Source organism: Entelurus aequoreus, linkage group LG07, assembly GCF_033978785.1.
Source record: "Entelurus aequoreus isolate RoL-2023_Sb linkage group LG07, RoL_Eaeq_v1.1, whole genome shotgun sequence".
Taxonomy (NCBI): Eukaryota; Metazoa; Chordata; class Actinopteri; order Syngnathiformes; family Syngnathidae; genus Entelurus; species Entelurus aequoreus.
Genome location: NC_084737.1, coordinates 22,972,847 through 22,989,997, shown reverse-complemented (window position 1 = coordinate 22,989,997; position 17,151 = coordinate 22,972,847). Strand labels below are relative to the sequence as shown.

The 17,151-nt window shown below is 44.6% G+C and overlaps 1 protein-coding gene across 1 annotated transcript in view; it reads right to left on the bottom strand.

Annotated features, from left to right (window-relative positions):
• The window catches only part of elapor1 (endosome-lysosome associated apoptosis and autophagy regulator 1), a 51,010-nt gene that overhangs the window by 12,380 nt on the left and 21,479 nt on the right, over positions 1 to 17,151 (bottom strand). The window contains exons 8-9 of the mRNA XM_062052894.1: positions 15,754 to 15,842; positions 1,489 to 1,666 (exon numbers count right to left, since the gene is read on the bottom strand). Coding sequence (XP_061908878.1) covers positions 1,489 to 1,666; positions 15,754 to 15,842 — 267 coding nt within the window. The remainder of the gene's footprint in view (positions 1 to 1,488; positions 1,667 to 15,753; positions 15,843 to 17,151) is intronic.

Sequence of the window (17,151 nt, the reverse complement as noted above, 5' to 3'; positions counted from 1 at the left end):
CCTTCAAGGTACTCAAAGCGCTTTGACAGTATTTCCACATTCATCCATTCACACACACATTCACACACTGATGGCGGGAGCTGCCATGCAAGGCGCTAACCAGCAGCCATCAGGAGCAAGGGTGAAGTGTCTTGCCCAAGGACACAACGGACGTGACTAGGATGGTAGAAGGTGGGGATTGAACCCCAGTAACCATAGTTATGCATTACCTCATAGGGGACTAGCACCAAATTATGGCCTCCATATTACAGCTTCCTGATAGGCCCCCCACCAGTAATTGTGACTGCTACCAGCACACATAGCATACATTATTTGCAGTTTAGCCGCGACAAGCGATGCGACCACCAAAAACTAAATGATCTGTATCTTTGTTACTGAAGATGATGCACATGTTGACAGCATATGTAGCCTCATAATTCAAAATTGGTCATGTTTACAACATCTTCATTATCACAGGCAGGGAAATTATGGGGAGGAATCTCTAATTCATGTACAAACTTTAAGAACTGTAAAATAGTTCACTGTGTCTTTTTTATATTTGTCTACATTTGTTTTATTGTTGAGGAAAAATGTAAAATATTTTTTTGTTGTATAACTTATTTAATACAATTTATTTACTTAGTATGTTTATACAATTTTGAACTAATCTCTGGTTTCTTTAGTTATTAGTACAGATGCTTTAAAACCGGCAGTTTCAAAACAATATAAAAACAATGGTATTAATTGAAATCGGATGATTTACAAAAAATATTCATGATAAGGTGATTTTTTACATATTACCTAGCTAACCATTTCAGAAAAAACTTCTGAGCATTTGACTGCTTACTTTAATCTTTCTTCCGTTTCTCTTTTTGCTGTCTGATTTTTATAAAAAATGTTTTACAAGGAACCATGATGCTGTGTCGTCATGATGCTGTGTCGTTTAGAACGTGGTGTGTGATTCGAGTTAGCAAAAGATGACAATACAGGTCTACAGGTGGATTAAACCTGAGGGCTGGGTAGTGTCAGGCACTATTAATTGGATTAAAACAATCATTTTAATGAAGTTTCATAGCTACATGTATTTTATATTCACATTTATAATGTTGGTTTTCATAAATAACATTTTTATTTGAAAATGTTTTTACAAAAGACCCACCCCCTTATTTTCAATTTACTAAGCTGTCGCCAAAAAGAACAGTAACCACTCCAGTTTCACTAAACTAAATACAGCATATATCCATCAGAGACATTAAATTAGCTTAAATGTGTTAACATTTTCAATTCCTACTATGATTCTTTGTTAGACTAATTTCACTTGATCAAACCTTTTCTAACATTCCACTCTACAAAATAATGTGGGTATGTATGATTCATACTGGTATCACATCAGCTTAATGTTGGTATCAGCCAATATCGGGTTGTATCAGGACATTCCAAAAAAATAGTTTTTTCATTATGTTGTACTAACAATTGTCCATAAGCTCTGTTAGCAGAATGAATGCTCACCTGTTCCATTTGAGTAGAAGTTCTGTGTACAGGCTTCACAGGCAGAGGAGTTGGTGACAAAGAATCCTGGGTTACAGGGCGGACATGTTTGCTTCTCCCCTGATGCAGGCAGCTTCACCGACCCATCTACGCTCTCACTGCAAATCTTAGGCTCGATCCACTTGTACATCAGCTGGGTCTAACAAACACAGAACGTATAAATAGCATCAATTCGAACCAAACTGTAATGCATAAGCATTGTCCTTGGGAAATGAAATAACTGATGTCTAATGAAAAATATACACCATATTTATCTCATGTATATACAGTATGTCCTTCTCATTCAATGTGTTTTCATGATTATTTATATTGTAGATTGTCACTGAAGGCATCAAAACTATAAATGAACACATGTGGAGTTATGTACTTAACAAAAAAAGGTGAAATAACAAAACATGTTTTATATTCTAGTTTCTTCAAAATAGCCACCCTTTTGCTTTGATTACTTTTCGCACACTCTTGGCATTCTCTCGATGAGCTTCAAGAGGTAGTCACCTGAAATGGTTTTCACTTCACAGGTGTGCTTTATGCTCAACGAGAGAATGCCAAGAGTGTGCAAAGCAGTAATCAGAGCAAAGGGTGGCTTTTGAAGAAACTAGAATAAAAAACATGTTTTCAGTTATATCACCTTTTTTTGTTAAGTACATAACTCCACATGTGTTTATTCATAGTTTTGATGCCTTCAGTGACAATCTACAATGTAAATAGTCATGAAAATAAAGAAAACGCATTGAATGAGGAGATGTGTCCAAACTTTCGGCCTGTACTGTGTATATATACATAAATGTATGTGCATATATATACAGTATACATACATATGTGTGTATATATGCATATATACACATATTTATATATACATATGTATATATACACAGATATATACATATGTATATATACATACAAGTGGCGTGCGGTGAGGTTCATGTCAGGTGAGGCACTGACTTCATCACAGTCAGATTTACAAAACATATGAACCCTAAAGAGTATCTTATTCACCATGTGATTGGCAGCAGTTAACGGGTTGTGTTTAAAAGCTCATACCAGCATTCTTCCCAGCTTGGCACTCCGCATCAAGGGTTGGAATTGGGGGTTAAATCACCAAAAAATATTCCCAGGCACGGCACCGCTGCTGCCCACTGCTCCCCTCACCTCCCAGGGGGTGAACAAGGGGATGGGTCAAATGCAGAGGACACATTTCACCACACCGTGTGTGTGTGACAATCATTGGTACTTTCTTTACACTTACAAACTGTAGCATGCACACAAAAAAGCACATTTAATTAAAAAAAACGTTATTATGGTCTTACCTTTACTTATAAGTGCGGGAGCAGTGGTGTTTGTGTTGGAGGAGTTGTGAATGAATGAAATATGAAATCCGCGCTGCCGTCTGCAGGTGTACCTAATGTTGTGTCCCTGTTCACGGCTCCTGCGGCGCGCCGCGCGAGCATTGTTGTTTTTGCACTTTTTGGCTTCTTGTTAAGTGACTTTTTTTGGGTGGATTCGGTCTTGCACGTGGAGGGTTTGGGTGTGGGCTTTGGCTGGTGTGGCGCTCCCGTCGGGCGGTGCATTCTGCGGCGGAGGTGCTTGGCACCAGGAGGCGGGGTTATGAGACGAGCCTCCAGTTTTATGATCGCTCAGCACAAGAAATACGTTACACACATACAGTTGTTGACAAAATACACTGTACATTATATACCTCAGCTAACTTAACTATGGAAATGTATAATATAATTCATATAGCAATACAGTCTCACTGCACAGCAGGCCAGCAGTTAGCCGAGTCATTGCGCACAATCCATGTTGAGGCACAAATCAGTGACGTGCCTCAACTGGCTGCTGATCACCGCACCGTCTCTTCTCAGTATTTAAACGGCAAATGTGAAAATAAAAATAAAAATAATCTAAAACTGGTGAAGTTAAATGGAAAATAACTTTAGTATAATCACTGGATACATATAACAATTTAATTAATTTTTTTCTTTTAACTTTTTTTTTTCTTTCTATGATGGCAGGTGAGGCCGTGCCTCCCCTGCCTCTAGTGACGGCTCCTCATTTCCGCAACAACAACCTTCCTCCTTCTTCGCCAATCATCTTACAGGCATGCTACGTTCACAACAATGGGAATTCTAAATCTCACTCACTCAAGAACACAACATCAACTTCAGCAGGTCGTTACAATATATATATATATATATATATATATATATATATATATATATATACATATATATATATATATATATATATATATATACATATATTGTAATGGCAATCTTCACCTTCAAATGTTCCAATTTATTGTCATTACTCAACAGGTTTGAGGGAGTGATCCTACGCAGTAGCAAACATTGTATATGAAGTGAGGTCCAGTCGGAAATCCAGTTTATGCATATTTATTAACGAACTTGCAGGGTGAATGATTTATTGCAGTGATATTTTGTTATATGTTCTCCTGCCTGTTGCTGTCTGCTGTTGTCTGCTGCTGTCTGCTGTTGGTAAGAACGGTTTGTGCTCCCACACCTGAGTCCTTCCTCGTTTGGCTCACCTGTGCTCCTACATATGCCTTCCCCCCTGCACTGCTCAACCCAAAAAGCCCGCCACCTAGTGACAAAAGAAAGTAATGCCAACACAAAAAAAGGATGCCTTAAATGGCTCCTACATATATATATATATATATATATATATATATATATATATATATATATATATATATATACATATATACATATATATATATATATATATATATATATATATATATATATATATATATATATATATATATATATATATGTGTGTGTAAGGAGGTGAACTGATGTGGGGAGTCTGCAGAGGTTCTTTCAAAAGGTTGACAGTTGTTAGGGAAGCCTCCAGGGGGCGCCACTTCGTCGTCTGTTCACTGTTGTCTGTGAATGTTCTTCTTCGTTGGTTGTGGCCATCTTAGGTCACAACTCCATGTCTTTTCTAAAGGTAAGCAGGAAGGGACCAGGCTCCCCAGTTAAAAGATGAAAAAAAGTTATTGTTTTGCACTATTAAGCCGATTTATTCACAAAATATGATGGCTAAGTGTTATATTAAGGTGGGGGTTTTGTAAATTGTCTTAATGAAATTAAACAATGGATGTCCGCTAACTTTTTGCAACTCAACGCTAAGAAAACGGAAATGCTGATTATCGGTCCTGCTAGACACCAGCATCTATTTAATAATACCACCTTAACATTTGACAACCAAACAATTAAACAAGGAGACTCGGTAAAGAATCTGGGTATTATCTTCGACCCAACTCTCTCGTTTGAGTCACACATTAAGAGTGTTACTAAAACGGCCTTCTTTCATCTCCGTAATATCGCTAAAATTCGTTCCATCTTGTCCACTAGCGACGCTGAGATCATTATCCATGCGTTCGTTACGTCTCGTCTCGATTACTGTAACGTATTATTTTCGGGTCTCCCTATGTCTAGCATTAAAAGATTACAGTTGGTACAAAATGCGGCTGCAAGGCTTTTGACAAAAACAAGAAAGTTTGATCATATTACGCCTATACTGGCTCACCTGCGCTGGCTTCCTGTGCACCTAAGATGCGACTTTAAGGTTTTACTACTTACGCATAAAATACTACACGGTTTAGCTCCAGCCTATCTCGCCGATTGTATTGTACCATATGTCCCGGCAAGAAATCTGCGTTCAAAGAACTCCGGCTTATTAGTGATTCCCAGAGCCAAAAAAAAGTCTGCGGGCTTTAGAGCGTTTTCTATTCGGGCTCCAGTACTCTGGAATGCCCTCCCGGTAACAGTTAGAGATGCTACCTCAGTAGAAGCATTTAAGTCCCATCTTAAAACTCATTTGTATAATCTAGCCTTTAAATAGACCCCCCCTTTTTAGACCAGTTGATCTGCCGTTTCTTTTCTTCTCTCCTCTTCTCCCCTGTCCCGTGCGAGGGGGAGTTGCATAGGTCCGGTGGCCATGGATGAAGTGCTGGCTGTCCAGAGCCGGGACCCCGGGTGGACCACTAGCCTGTGCATCGGTTGGGGACATCTCTGCGCTGCTGACCCGTCTCCGCTCGGGATGGTTTCCTGTTGGCCCCGCTGTGGACTGGACTCCCGCTGATGTGTTGGATCCACTGTGGACTGGACTTTCACAATGTTATGTCAGACCCACTCGACATCCGTTGCTTTCGGTCTCCCCTAGAGGGGGGGGGGGGTTACCCACATATGCGGTCCTCTCCAAGGTTTCTCATAGTCATTCACCGACGTCCCACTGGGGTGAGTTTTTCCTTGCCCGTATGTGGGCTCTGTACCGAGGATGTCGTTGTGGCTTGTACAGCCCTTTGAGACACTTGTGATTTAGGGCTGTATAAATAAACATTGATTGATTGATTGAAATTGTGAAGAGACTGTTGATTTTGTTAAGTTTTTATGCCAGTGTGTGTGGTAGCCCAGAAGCATGTTATGCTAGGACATGTTTTGGCTCTTTTCATATGATTATCCACTCACTCAGTCATTTATGTCTACACGCACGCACGCACGCACACACGCACACACACACGCACACACACACGTTACCTGCTGGGTATATTACTGGTCACGATGAGAGAAGTTGATTGTGTTTTAAAATATAAAGTGTTATAGTGTGACATATTTTGTATTTTGGTGACAACTCCATGTCTTTTCTAAAGGTGAAGATTTGAGATAAAGACGACTCCACCCAGATCCTATGCTTCCTTGCCTGGTCTTTCTCTCCGTCTTCCCACGCACACAAAAATACAATACACAACGCAGAGACTTCATAGGGAGACCGAGGACTAGACGGACCCGGGATAGGGGAAGCCAGCTTCAAGGGTTACAACTGGTGCCGTGACCCGGATCTGCGGATGCCACACAAGAGCAGGAAAAGGAGTTAAGAGGGGAAAGAAAGAAAACATTTGTGTTGACATATCCTTTTTCTATATTTATGCTTTATGGGAATGTTTTATGGTGTCTGTGACCTATTCTGAAAAAGAAAAAAAAAACACAGTCACACAATCACAATCCAACACCACTGCCACCACATACACATACTCGCTCTCTCACACACACAATACTTACCTCAGTACATGCACCCAAGTTATCTAAGCCTACAGCACTTTTGAATTCTGAAGATGCAAAGTCCCCACGTAGGTACCCCTAGTCGACCACCGACACAAGTTCACTCCACAGTGAGACAGACTTTAAATCTACGTGCTGGCATAGTGGACCATGGTCCTGATGGAGGGGAGTCACCTCAGTGTATTGTCCAAATGATGGCCCACTCTAAGCATGACATGGACCCCCAACAGGCTGTTAGGCCCAAAACGGAGCCCCATCAAGTCAAAACTGTGCCAACCCTGTCACCCCCCATACTCAGCCCAATATATAATAGATATGAGGTCCCAGGATCAATTCAGACTCCAACAGCTACAGTACCATGTCGCCCACCCCTTTTCCAAAGTCCCACAATGGCAATACCGGATCAGATGGCCACTAGCCATGCTCCACCACCCATACCACAAACACAGAGCGCCAGGTATGTCCCACCACTCCAGACTCAGCACCTCCCTGATGGAATGCACACTCCGGCCTCTGTGTCAGTCCCACCAGTCTCCACACGTACCCCCATATCCAACCATTATGATGTTGCCCCAATTACATGGCTAGACTCCGCCTCAGCCCATGGTGCTGCTGCCCACTTGCCCGTCCCAATTAGCCAAACCCCAGGACAGGATGTCAGGTGCGCCCCACTAACCAAGCCACACCTCCCCCATGATAGAGTGTATGTGGCTCAACCTCCCAATATGTATGCACCCCAAACAAACAGTCCCTACCCACTAGTCCCGACCTGCCCTCATGAATTCCCGCAGATTTCAGAGCCTAAATTGCAAGCCACCACTCACACCCCTAGGACTGGGATAAACAATGCTGCCTGGTCCCCTGATTGGTACACCGCCCAAGCAGCCACATATAACCCACCAAATCCCCTCCTGCCTGCTCCAGGTCCTGCCGTATCGACATCCATGCTCGCATACCAACATGTGCCCCAAGTTGTGTTTCCCACCACAGGACAGGCCAGATATAGCACAATGCAACCTGCCCCTGTTGGGTTCACCCAGACACACCAGGTGAGGAATGTGCAGATCTTCAGTGGAGGCCCTGACTGTAGAGTCCTCATTGAAGACTGGATATGGGATATGCAGTATCTTCTGGAAGCGGGGGTGCTGCCAGCACATCTCTGTTTTGCAACAATTGTGCGTCACTTGAGTGGGGAGGCCAGGAGACTGGTTCTAAATCTACCCCTCCAAGAACAGCATCCAGAGAGAGCATTTGATGAGCTGAGAGCCGAATATGGAGACATGCAAAGGTCTCTGGATCCTTTGGCAGACTTTTATGAGAGAAGCCAGTGGCCTGATGAAACCGCGTGCTCCTATGCTATTGCGCTAGAAGCAACCCTCCGTTCAGTTGAGGAGTCTCAGTGTGGGGGCCAACCGTACCCAGACCGTGATGCCAAACTCACACGTCAGTTCCCGAGGGGGTTAAATGATGAAGGGGTGTACCTCAGGATTGCCCCCTTGAAGCCTAGGCTCCTGAGTTTTCGTGAACTTCAAGAGGAACTACGAAGTCTGGCAAGGGAGGCAAGGAGGTTTCAGCCTCAACATAAATTAAAGAAACCATTCACCCAGGTTCACGTGGCGGCCAGAGAACAGCAAGGGGCGGCAAAAGAGATGACTGATGCAGTGAAACCCTCCTCCGAGCTGTCCACACTGACTATGCTGATAGAGAAGCTAACTCTGAACCAAAAGGAGCAGGTCAAAAAGCTTGCACAGCTAGAATCAAAACTAGTTTCTGCTCCAACCAGACCACTGTCAGCAGTGAGGAATGACAGGGAAGCTACCATGTTGGTGTGCTATCGTTGTGGGAAGGCCGGACATATGGCCGGAGTATGTAGAACTCTAATGCCTAATAATAACCTGAACACAAACCCACCGCATCCTCAGGCTGTCTCCCCAGAGGACACAGCACAACATGGCACGACACAGGCCGGATGTTCTTTAAACGCATAAAGCCTGTGGTAGAAGGGGAAACCATGGGCAAACACTTAGGTCCCCAAGCAGAAGAGCGAGGAAAGGAGAAGAGAACACCCCTGGTGGGCCCCAGGAATGAGGGGGATGTGGAGGTCAATGGTGAAATATGTAGGACTTTAATTGACTCTGGATCACAAATAACCAGCATTACCTATGAGTTTTGGCGTAGGCACCCTGAATTGTGCCAGCAGAAGCTGCAGCCTTCCAACATTCCAGTGGAAGGGGCAGGTGGCCAGGATGTCCCTCACCATGGTGTGCTGCTTGTCCGACTGAAGGTTTTTGGAAAAGAATATGCCAGTGTACCAGCCTTTGTTGTCCCTGAAACAGAGTACAGGTCCATGGTTCCTTTGCTGGTGGGGACAAATGTCATACGAGCCTCGAGACAACACCTTCAAGACACTTATGGGCTGCAGTTCCACCAATGCATCAAAGATACCCATCCAGAATGGCATTCTGCATTACTGGAGATGGAACAAACAGGGACTGGTGGTCTAGATGGCAGAGTGGGCCCTGTTCGGTATTATGGGTGGTCTAGATGGCAGAGTGGGCCCTGTTCGGTATTATGGAGAGAAAGTATTGGTGCCTGCAGGCAGTGAGACTGTTGTGAAGTGCAAGGTAATGAAGGGACCCAAGAAACAGTCATATACTGCCCTTATTGAAGCCAAGCCCTCTCTGAAGCTTCCAGTGGGCCTCGTTGTTGGCAGAGTTGTGGCTAATGTGACCAAGCAGCAGGTTCCGGTCCGAGTGATGAACCTGTCTGAACGAACAGTTGTTATTAGGTCCAGCACTCAGCTGGCAGAGGTCTTTCTGGTTCAGGAAGTACTGCAAACAGTGGAAAGGGGCCAGGGGAGGGGTAAAAACACCAAGATGGGAGTGCCTGGCACTGGTGTATGTCAAATGCATGAGCAAGGGGTGAGCAGTAATAAAGGCCTTGCATCATGTTGTGTAGATTTGAGTGGTGCCGCCATAGATGATGAGGGGCAGCATTCTAGGCTCAAAGAGCTTGTAGGGAAGAACAGTGATGTCTTCTCCCAGCACTCATTGGATTATGGACACACAACAACTGTCCAGCATGAAATACCCCTGGTAGACCCAAAACCATTTCGGCTCCTGTACCGTAAAATACCACCCGCCCAGTGGGAGGGCGTCAAGAAGGCTCTCACGGAGATGGAAGAGGCTGGCGTAATTCGTCCAAGCAAGAGCCCTTATGCTTCCCAGATGGTGGTGGTATTTAAGAAGGATGGGTCCCTGAGAATATGCGTGGACTACAGGAAGCTGAATCTGTGCAGCACGAGGGATGCTTTTCCGTTGCCAAGGATAGAGGATGCACTGGAAGCATTAGGGCAGTCAAAGTATTTCTCCACACTCGACCTTACCTCTGGGTACTGGCAGGTTGAAGTAGCAGAGCAAGATAAGCACAAAACAGCTTTCAGCACACCCATGGGGCTGTACGAGGCTAACAGAATGCCATTTGGGTTACAAAATGCCCCATCCACTTTTCAGAGATTGATGACCTGTTGTTTTGGAGACCTAAACTACGTCAACCTGCTCATCTACCTTGACGACATCATTGTCTTTGCAAAAACCTTTGACGAACACCTGGAGAGGCTTCAAGTGGTGTTCAATCGACTATGGGAACACGGGCTGAAGCTGAAGCCCTCCAAATGCCATTTGATGAAGAAGGAGGTTCAGTACCTAGGGCACCTGGTGTCAGCCGAGGGTATCAGGACAGACCCGGAGAAGATAAATACAGTGACTGACTGGAAACGCCCCACTAACCACAAAAAGGTACAGCAGTTCCTGGGCTTCACAGGTTACTACAGGCGGTTTGTGGGAGGCTATGCAAAGCTGGTGGCGCCTCTATATCGTCTCACTTCGGGAGACCCAAGAAAGAAGAAAAGGGGGGCCAAGACTTCCTTTGACCCACCTCCCCAGTTCCATTGGACGGAAGATTGCGAGGCTGCATTCCAAGGTCTGAAACAGAGACTTACCACCGCCCCAGTCCTCGCCTACCCAGACTACAACCTACCATTCTTGTTGCAGACTGATGCGTCCGGGGAAGGTCTGGGTGCCGTTCTTGCTCAGATTCAAGATGGGAAGGAGCGTGTCCTTGCATATGCCAGTAGAGGGTTGCATCCATCTGAAACGCGTTACCGGGCCCACAAGTTAGAGTTTTTAGCTCTCAAGTGGGCGGCAACAGAAAAGTTTTATGACCACCTGTATGGGAATAAATTCTCTGTCATCACCGATAACAATCCACTGAAATATGTGATGACAACGGCAAAATTGGACGCGACTGGTCAGCGCTGGGTGTCCCACCTGTCAATGCTGGACTTCGATATTCAATACCGTCAAGGGAAATGCAATGCCAACGCCGATGCTTTGTCCAGACTATCCAGTCGGGAGGTCGCACAAGCCTTGCAGACATGTCCACAGCGGGTCAAGTCCAGGAACAGTGAGAGGAAGTCTCTGAGTTCGGATGAGGTAGTCGAAAACACAGCACAGGTTGAGACAGACTATCTTCAAGGACCACAGCCAGGCAATCCTGAGCCGCTAACTGAGTCCTATGATGGTATTGGGACAGACTCACTGCCTGCAATGGCAAAGCAGCAAGTTAGGATTGGCCAAAGAGATGACCCTGTGGTTGGACCAGTGCTGCACCATCGGTCTCTGAACACCAAACCTAAGAGGAGCGATAGTGTGGAAGGAGGGGCACTGGTGGGCATTCTCCTGAAGGAATGGAAGAGGTTAGTGGTCAAGGACGGCATCCTCTACCGCAAAGTTTATGATGGACAAAGAGGGTCTATTGAGCAGTTGGTGCTGCCCATGGAGCTACAGAGGTATGCTAAGACGGCCCTCCATGATGATTCAGGCCATTTGGGGTTGGACCGCACATTTGCACTGATGAGGGAGCGTTTTTACTGGCCCAAGATGTTCCAGGATATCAAAGCATGGTGTGAACAGTGCGAGAGGTGCTGTCTCAGGAAGACTCCCACAGCAGGTCTTAGAGCCCCCCTCGTCAGTATCCACACCAGTGCACCGATGGAATTGGTCTGTATAGACTTTCTGACATTGGAGAGGTCCAGAGGTGGGATCGAGAATCTGCTGGTTGTAACGGATCACTTCTCTCGTTTCGCACAAGCTTACCCGACCAAGGATCAGAAGGCACGCACAGTGGCAAAGGTGCTGTGGAGGAACTTCCTCTGCCGTTTTGGGTTCCTGGCTAGACTTCACGCTGATCAAGGTCGAAACTTTGAGAGCACTGTTGTGAAGGAGCTGTGCAGGATCACTGGTATCACCAAGTCGCACACAAGCCCATATCATCCACAGGGAAACGGAACCACCGAAAGATTTAACAGGACCTTGATGGATATGTTGGGAACACTGAATCCTCAAGAGAAGCCCTGCTGGCATGAACATGTGGACGCTATGACGCATGCCTATAACTGTACACGCCATGACTCGACGGGTTACACACCATACTTTTTAATGTATGGCAGACATCCCAGACTGCCCATTGACCTTGTCTTAGGGCTGCCCGAGAACAACGAGCCATGTGAATACAGTGAATATGTGCAAGCCCTCATGGACTGCCTGAGAAATGCTTATGATAAGGCCAACAAGATGTCCAGGCACGCCAAAGAACAGCAGAAAAAACAATATGATCGCAAGGCGAAGCCTCAGGAATTTGAGCCCGGGGACAGGGTGCTTGTCAAAATTTGTTACATTGAAGGTCGGCAGAAGCTGGGAGATAGGTGGGAGCGCCAGCCTTACATTGTCATAAAGAAACAGCCGGACATTCCTGTGTACGTGGTCCAGACCGAAGAGGGGGACAAGAAGAGCGTGGTCCACCAGAATCTGTTGACCCAATGCATGTTCCTCCCCTTGGAAACCCCAACAGGAGTGGTGTGGGATGAGGGAGCCAGCAGTGAATACAGATTGCAGTGTTGAAGATGCGATCGAAGATGTTCAGATGCAGGACCTTGGATATGCTGCAAGTAAAACTCAGCCTAAGGAGATACATGATGGAGGGGATCAAAGCGAACCGGATAAAGGGGAGGACAAGGGTCAAGGACAGATGTTAGAAACTGGACATGGACCGAGGGGGTCCATGTCCTGAAGGTGATGTCCAAAGAGCTTGTGCAGAGCAGGAGAAATCCGCCGAGACACAGATGTCCTCCCAAGAAGTTGTCCTACCATTCGGTAGCTGTGAAACCTGTCTCTGATAAGCAAAAGATTGAAATAGGATGAAGACTGTGGCTGGCGGCTAAAGAAAAGAAGATGGCTGCTGTTAAACACTGAGCATGATACCTTGCACCATTGCACTTCACCTCTCATATCACAAACACTAGGTATCGTGTTGACACGGGAAGAGGGAGGGGTTGTGTATGTAATGGCTGAGACGCCATCATAGAAAGAAGGGGTGGGTGTAAGGAGGTGAACTGATGTGGGGAGTCTGCAGAGGTTCTTTCAAAAGGTTGAGACAGTTGTTAGGGAAGCCTCCAGGGGGCGCCACTTCGTGGTCTGTTCACTGTTGTCTGTTAATGTTCTTCTTCGTTGGTTGTGGCCATCTTAGGTCACAACTCCATGTCTTTTCTAAAGGTAAGCAGGAAGGGACCAGGCTCCCCAGTTAAAAGATGAAAAAAAGTTATTGTTTTGCACTATTAAGCCGATTTATTCACAAAATATGATGGCTAAGTGTTATATTAAGGTGGGGGTTTTGTAAATTGTGAAGAGACTGTTGATTGTGTTAAGTTTTTATGCCAGTGTGTGTGGTAGCCCAGAAGCATGTTATGCTAGGACATGTTTTGGCTCTTTTCATATGATTATCCACTCACTCAGTCATTTATGTCTACACGCACGCACGCACGTACGCACGCACGCACGCACGCACGCACGCACGCACGCACGCACACACGCACACACACACGCACACACACACGTTACCTGCTGGGTATATTACTGGTCACGATGAGAGAAGTTGATTGTGTTTTAAAATATAAAGTGTTGTAGTGTGACATATTTTGTATTTTGGTGACAATTCCATGTCTTTTCTAAAGGTGAAGATTTGAGATAAAGACGACTCCACCCAGATCCTATGCTTCCTTGCCTGGTCTTTCTCTCCGTCTTCCCACGCACACAAAAATACAATACACAACGCAGAGACTTCATAGGGAGACCGAGGACTAGACGGACCCGGGATAGGGGAAGCCAGCTTCAAGGGTTACATATACATATGTGTATATAAAAACATGTGTATGTACACAGTGCACAAATATGTATACATACATACGTGTATACACACATACATTTATGTATATACATAAATATATATATTTATATATTAGACTCGCCCGGAAAAGGGTGGAGTGCCACCTACGGGTTGGGAAGGAGACCCTGCCCCAAGTGGAGGAGTTCAATTACCTCGGAGTCTTGTTCACGAGTGAGGGAAGAGTGGATCATGAGATCGAGAGGCGGATCGGTGCGGCGTCTTCAGTAATGCGGACGCTGTATCGATCCGTTGTGGTGAAGAAGGAGCTGAGCCGGAAGGCAAAGCTCTCGATTTACCGGTCGATCTACGTTCCCATCCTCACCTATGGTCATGAACTTTGGGTTATGACCGAAAGGACAAGATCACGGGTACAAGCGGCCGAAATGAGTTTCCTCCGCCGGGTGGCGGGGCTCTCCCTTAGAGATAGGGTGAGAAGCTCTGCCATCCGGGGGGAGCTCAAAGTAAAGCCGCTGCTCCTCCACATCGAGAGGAGCCAGATGAGGTGGTTCGGGCATCTGGTCGAACGCCTCCCTAGGGAGGTGTTTAGGGCACGTCCGACCGGTAGGAGGCCACGGGGAAGACCCAGGACACGTTGGGAAGATTATGTCTCCCGGCTGGCCTGGGAACGCCTCAGGATCCCCCGGGAAGAGCTGGACGAAGTGGCTGGGGAGAGGAAAGTCTGGGCTTCCCTGCTTAGGCTGCTGCCCCCGCGACCCGACCTAGGATAAGCGTAAGAAGATGGATGGATGTATTAGACTGACGGAAGAGTGGCTGCCATTTTGCGTTTAGTGTCTTGCCCAAGGACACAACGGCAGTGACTTGACAGAGGCGAGAATCGAACCTGGAACCCTCAAGTTGCCGGCACGGCCGCTCTACCCACTGTCTCACGCCGTCCGTGCACAATTATGCAATTTTTATTTTGTATTATATTTAATACATTAAAATGCTTTGATATAATTCTACAAAAATGTGAAGAGAAGTGAAAAAAATCATAGGCACCATTTTCTACCGCTTGTCCCTTTCGGGCTCGCGGAGGTGCTGGAGCCTATCCCAGCTGCACTTGGGCGGAAGGCGGGGTACACCCTGGACAAGTCGCCATCTCATCACAGGGTCAACACAGATAGACAGACAACATTCACACTCACATTCACACACTAGGGACCATTTAGTGTTTCCAATCAACCTATCCCCAGGTGCATGTCTTTGGAGGTGGGAGGAAGCCGGAGTACCCGGAGGGAACCCACGCAGTCACGGGGAGAACATGCAAACTCCACACAAAAAGACCCGGAGCCTGGGTATCGAACCGGGGACCTTCTTTTTGTCAGGCACACGCACTACTCCTCGTTCCACCGTGCTGCCCTAATATATATATATATATATATATATATATATATATATATATATATATATATATATATATATATATATATATATATATATATATATATATATATATATATATATATATATATATATATATATATATATATATGATGTAATCTATTATATTGTATGTAATTGTAAATATTGTGTTATATTACATGTATTTAATATATATAGAAAATGTAACTAAATGTGAAAGTAAAAATCACATAGGCAACAAAAATTCATATTCTATACCTTGTCCTGCACCCCACCCGCCCACAGAGTTTTAGTAATCTGACTTGTTAAAAAAAAAAAAGAGAGAGCGATATAAATCATAACGTCCTTGGCAGAGGTAATGAAAGAATCCACTGACACTCCGCCACACGACCATGAGTTTGACACATAATGAAACCTAATCGTGACACCAGATGGTTGAGCTGAATGCATGAATCTGAACAAGAAAACTTCATCTATTCAGCCTGCATGATCATCTTACCTTCCCCTCAGAGTCACATGGCGTGTGCGTGTAGAAGTAGTCACTGTTTGTACATGCAGGTCTCTGCTGGCAGCTTCCTGATGCAACCTCTTGAAAAGACAAAAAGAAACAAGCTCTGACATATTAGATAGTTTTCTGCATTTATAGTTGCTTCAGGCCCGCTCCTGGCCAAATCGGGGCACTAAGCAGAATTTTATTTGGAGCCCCCCATTACAAGAAATGTTCACCTTTTTCTTATTTATGTTAAATGATTTTTACACTTTTTTTAATCAAACATGTATCAAAATGTATTTGATACATGTTTTGTACTAAAAGTATTTCACAAGAAATAAATCGTTCAATACTTACTTTTTGTTTGTGCATAACATAATTAAAACATACATTTGCATACCTTCCTGACACATCTCAGGCCGACATTCAAACCCAGCATGTCTGTCCACGGGGGACAATGTAAACGTCAGAGGGAATTAGCCATCATATTCTTAGCAGCAACAGAGCAGTACAGTAATTAGTTAATTGCATTTTATTAATGTTTATGTTTATTTAGGGCTGTCAAAAATAACGAGTTAACTCATGTGATTCATCACAAAAATTATCACATTAATTATGTTTGTACGCAGATTAATCATATAATTTATTCTGACTGCACATACTCCTTTATCTTAACCGTGAATGGTTATCTAAAAGTGATCAGGTCAGTGCAATGTTCTCACTGGCAAAAATCACTTCAAAATAAACCCTGATGGGTTGATTGGCAACACTAAATTGGCCCTAGTGTGTGAATGTGAGTGTGAATGTTGTCTGTCTATCTGTGTTGGCCCTGCGATGAGGTGGCAACTTGTCCATGGTGTACCCCACCTTCCACCCGATTGTAGCTGAGATAGGCTCCAGCGCCCCCCACGACTCCGAAGGGAATAAGCGGTAGAAAATGGATGGGACTTTAGATACCATTTTTAGCCAGTTTTGAGCAAATAAATGATGTGCATTCAAGTAAAACCAAGTAAAAACTGTTCCTGGAGGACATTCTGACAATAAAATTGCATTTGCGTCCAAATATTGGGCTCTTTTTTAAGTCACTTTAAGTTTGCAATCGAGTAATGACCTATGATTAATGATGATTAAACCAAATTCAAAAGTGTGATTAATCTAATTTAAAAAATGTGTCATTTGACAGCCCTAGTTTTTATAGACTCATGTTTATTGTATTATTGACTCATATTATTTTACTGTATCATTGATTGTATACTTATTATTTGATGTTTGCGCTGTAAACTGACGCTGCTTCAAACCTGAAGTTTCCAACAGATAAAGAAAAGTACAGTAATCCCTCGTTTATCGCTGTTAATTAGTTCCGGACATGACCGCAATAAATGAATTTGCGCCAAGTAGGAATCCATC